Source organism: Antennarius striatus, chromosome 21 (genome assembly GCF_040054535.1).
Source record: "Antennarius striatus isolate MH-2024 chromosome 21, ASM4005453v1, whole genome shotgun sequence".
Classification (NCBI taxonomy): domain Eukaryota; kingdom Metazoa; phylum Chordata; class Actinopteri; order Lophiiformes; family Antennariidae; genus Antennarius; species Antennarius striatus.
In genome coordinates, this window is record NC_090796.1 from 17,717,501 (window position 1) to 17,722,500 (window position 5,000).

At 48.8% G+C, this 5,000-nt stretch overlaps 1 protein-coding gene across 1 annotated transcript in view; it reads left to right on the forward strand.

The window, feature by feature from the left end:
* Positions 1 to 5,000, forward strand: part of LOC137588791 (transcription elongation regulator 1-like protein) — a 21,487-nt gene that overhangs the window by 13,981 nt on the left and 2,506 nt on the right. The window contains exon 6 of the mRNA XM_068306070.1: positions 4,497 to 4,639. Within this exon, the coding sequence (XP_068162171.1) occupies positions 4,497 to 4,639 (143 nt within the window). The remainder of the gene's footprint in view (positions 1 to 4,496; positions 4,640 to 5,000) is intronic.

Sequence of the window (5,000 nt, forward strand, 5' to 3'; positions counted from 1 at the left end):
TCATCACTGCTGTTCTGCATAGGCCTGAACCCCCTCAGTCACATCATCACAAACAGCGGCTACGGATACCAATTCCGAAGCGGGACAACAATCAGCCATCTCCTCTACATGGATGACATCAAGCTGTATGCCAGGAATGAGCGAGAAATTGACTCGCTGATCCACACCACCAGGATCTACAGCGACGACATAGGGATGTCATTCGGATTAGACAAATGTGGCCAGATGGTATCAAGAAGAGGCAAGATGATCAGAACTGAAGGGGTCAACCTACCAGGGGGCAGGATAGAAGACATCAAGGACAGCTACAAATACCTTGGAATCCCACAGGCTAATGGCAACCATGAGGAGGCCGCAAGGAAGTCATCCACAGCCAAATACCTCCAGAGAGTAAGGCAAGTCCTGAGAAGTCAGCTGAATGGCAAGAACAAGGTCCGAGCCATCAACATGTATGCACTGCTGGTCATCAGATACCCCGCTGGGATCATAAGCTGGCCAAAGGAGGAGATAGAAGCCACAGATATCAAGACTAGAAAGCTCCTCACCATGCATGGAGGGTTTCACCCCAAGTCCAGCATCCTGAGGCTGTACACTAAGCGGAAAGAGGGAGGCCGAGGACTAGTGAGCATCAGGGCCACTGTCCAGGATGAGACATCAAAAATCCAAGAGTACATCAGGAAGATGGCCCCAACAGATGAACTGCTCAGTGAATGCCTTAGACAGCAGAAACCTGAAGAGGAGGAGGAGGAGGAGGAGACAACATGGAGGGACAAGCCCCTACACGGCATGTACCACCGTCAGATAGAGGAAGTGGCTGATATCAAGAAGACCTACCAATGGCTGAATAAAGCTGGACTGACAGACAGCACAGAGGCACTGATCATGGCAGCACAAGAACAGGCCCTAAGTACAAGGGCAATAGAGGCCAATATCTACCACAGTAGATCTGACCCAAGGTGCAGGCTATGTAAAGAAGCCCCAGAGTCAGTCCAGCATGTGGTAGCAGGGTGTAAGATGCTCGCCAGCTCAGCATACATGGAAAGGCACAACCAAGTAGCTGTGATAGTGTACAGGAACATCTGTACCCGGTATGGACTAGAAGTACCCAAATCCCAATGGGACATACCACCGAAGGTGGTTGAGAACGGCAAGGCTAAGATCCTGTGGGACTTCAGCTTCCAGACCGACAAACAGCTACTGGCTAACAAACCGGACATAGTGGTGATGGACAAAGAGCAGAAGAGAGCATTGGTGATAGATGTGGAGATTCCAGCTGACGCCAACATCAGGAAGAAGGGACACGAAAAGATTGAGAAGTATCAAGGGTTGAAAGAACAGCTGGAACAGATGTGGAAGGTTAAGGTTAATGTGGTCCCCGTGGTAGTAGGAGCACTTGGGGCAGTGACCCCCAAACTGGAAGAGTGGCTCCAGCAGATTCCTGGAACAACATCTGAAGCCTCAGTCCAGAAGAGCGCAGTCCTAGGAACAGCTAAGATACTGACAGAACCCTCAGACTCCCAGGCCTCTGGTAGAGGACCCGAGCTTGAGGATGACACACAGATACCACCCACAAGGGTGAGAGGGACATTTTTTATATATATATATATATATATATATATATATATATATATACATATAATAGTCTTTAGCCTTCATGGTCTCTTTAAACTGAATCCAGAGGTGACCTTTTGGGGGCGGAGCCGGTCAGGTTTTCATTTGGGTGATGTAGCATTAGTGCTAGCGTTAGCGTCCTGTGGGTCAGACTCACCTGAGGATGAACCGGTCTGTGTCCAACACACACTCACCTGCCTCCTGCAGAGCACCGCCTTCACCAAACTGCTTCGTCTCCAGCTGAGGCGTGTCACGTCCACGTGTTCACGTGTTCACGTGTGAGTTATGACTCCCAGACGACGCTCGTGGGGAATTAGTTGTGCTGACGGCGCGGAAAAACCGAATTAAAAGTGTTTTAATGGATGCTCACAAACACAAAAACAAATCATCATCATTTAGTCGGGAAATTATTCTTCTTTTGTTCGTCTGCAGCTCTTTGTCCTGAAATGTGAACGAGACCAGACTGACAATGTTTAACTAAACCCACCAATCAGGTTAGCCGGAGCAAGAAGCTAAGCTAACGTTAGCAGACACCTCCTCCTCCTCCTCCTCCTCCTCCTCCTCCTCCTCCTCCTCTCTTCTCTTCTTCTTTCTTTGTTCATTCCAGGAAGATTTTTCTCTTATTTTTTCCTGAATGACCTTCTGTTGTTCAGAATAAAATTAGCAATCAGTTTAAACACACACACACACACACACACACACACACACACACACACACACACACACACACACAGTTAGAGTTAATTTAGTGAATAATTCCACATTAGCGCTGACAGCTGATTGGCTGCTTCAGTGTTTCCTTTGTTAATAATGGATGAGATGAAGTTTCAGTGAAAAGCTGAATTATGAAACTTTCTACCTTCCTCTTCCTCACCTGTCTCACCCCTGACCCCCCTCCTCCTCCTCAGCACCCCCCCCCCTTCCTGCTCCATCAGCTGTTTCCTGTCAGGTGTCAGCAGCAGTAGGGAACCAACCAGATGCCATCGATACTTCCTGTATGTGAGGAGAATAATTAGCCTGTTGCTAAGCTAAGTAAACGCTAAGAAACACTAACAATTAGCTGATGAATGTGTTACCATGGTAACCAACGACCTGCTGTTCCTGTCTGATTGGTCAGTCGCTCACAGCAGTCCTGACTCAGAGGATGAGGATGGAGGGATGAGGATGGAGGGATGAGGATGGAGGGATGAAGGGATGAGGATGGAGGGATGAAGGGATGAGGATGGAGGGATGAGGAAGAAGGGATGAAGGGATGAGGATGGAGGGATGAAGGGATGAGGATGGAGGGATGAGGATGGAGGGATGAAGGGATGAGGATGGAGGGATGAAGGGATGAGGATGGAGGGATGAGGATGGAGGGATGAAGGGATGAGGATGGAGGGATGAAGGGATGAGGATGGAGGGATGAGGAAGAAGGGATGAAGGGATGAGGATGGAGGGATGAAGGGATGAGGATGGAGGGATGAGGAAGAAGGGATGAAGGGATGAGGATGGAGGGATGAAGGGATGAGGATGAAGGGATGAGGAAGGAGGGATGAAGGGATGAGGATGGAGGGATGAGGAAGGAGGGATGAGGATGAAGGGATGAGGATGGAAGGATGAAGGGATGAGGATGGAGGGATGAGGAAGGAGGGATGAGGATGGAGGGATGAGGAAGGAGGGATGAGGATGAGGATGGAGGGAAGAGGAAGGAGGGATGAGGAAGGAGGGATGAGGATGGAGGGATGAGGAAGGAGGGATGAGGATGAAGGGATGAGGAAGGAGGGATGAGGAAGGAGGGATGAGGAAGGAGGGATGAGGATGGAGGGATGAGGAAGGAGGGATGAGGATGAAGGGATGAGGAAGGAGGGATGAAGGGATGAGGATGAAGGGATGAGGAAGGAGGTAAAGAAAAGCAAAATAAAGAACTAAATGAGATCAGAGGATGAATATGTCAGAAAATTAAATCACAACACTTCAAACGAAACCGACCTACCTACTGCTGTGTGTGTGTGTGTGTGTGTGTGTGTGTGTGTGTGTGTGTGTGTGTGTGTGTGTGTGTGTGTGTGTGTGTGTGTGTGTGTGTGTGTGTGTGTGTGTGTGATACACATTCATATGTAGATGAGTTGTCCTTCATACATCCTGACTGAAAAGGAGAGAGAGAGTGGGGGAGTGAGGGGGGGTGAGGGGGGTGAGGAGGTAGGATGAAGCGTACTTTCTACTTTCCCATGATGCCTTTCAAGCGACTCAGGTAGAATCTCCCACCTGTCAGTCGTCTGCATTCAAACGTTCTGTTTATTCATATTTCTGGCCTACATTTTATTCACCAGCCTCCATTACCCATAATGCACTGCAGCAAATACCACTGAAGTGGAGTGTCTGCAGTCTGAGGTTTGACCCCCGGGTCTGAGGAGGAAGAGGAGGATGGAATGCTTCACTCATAACTGCAGATGGTGCAGACACACACTCTCTGCTCATGGTGTGTGTGTGTGTGTGTGTGTGTGTGTGTGTGTGTGTGTGTGTGTGTGTGTGTGTGTGTGTGTGTGTGTGTGTGTGTGTGTGCATTTTAATGTGACACTGATTAAAGATGTCAAGAGAGGAGAAGAGGAGCAGCTGGAGGAGGAGATGAGGGAGACCTTCCTCACTCCTCCTCCTCCCGTGGATACGAGTCCAGACGCCCCCTGCTGGTGGGTGTGGGTATCAGTCAGAACACCTGAGATGGTTTGACTCACGATCGTATTTAAATGTATTTAAAGAACAGGTGAAGCATTTGAGGAACAACCTCCTTCCTCTTCCTCTTCCTCTTCCTCCTTCCTCTTCCTCCTTCCTCTTCCTCCTCATTTTCCTGAGGCAGAACATGAATGTATAAATCAATAAAATCTCTTCTCTGTGATGTCACCTGGCAGGTGGAGCTTGCATGCAGTGGGCGGGACTTCAATTACAGGGAGGCAAGGAGGCGTGGCCTCTTGTTTTAAATAGTCAACAACACAAAGGGGCGTGGCTACGACCAATCTGCAGCCTGGACAGACGACTGTCTCCGCCCACACAGGTACGTTAACTCATGATGATGTCATCAGGGACAGTCCAGCCTCTTTCTGACCTCACTGGTCTGAGACCACATGACATCCTCTTTAGCGTCCTTAGCATTGTTAGCATTCTTGGCATTCCGGCTGCAGACAGCTCCTCACTGAAGACGGATGAGCCACAGGAAATGAGTTCATGACTCCACATCACTTAGAGACGTGACCCCGTGACATTATAGTGACATCATCATGACATCAACATCACACTATCATGACATCATCATCACACTATCATGACATCATCATACCATCATCATGATATCATCATCAGACTATCATGACATCATCATACCATCATCATGACATCAGAAACAGATAATCCCTCCT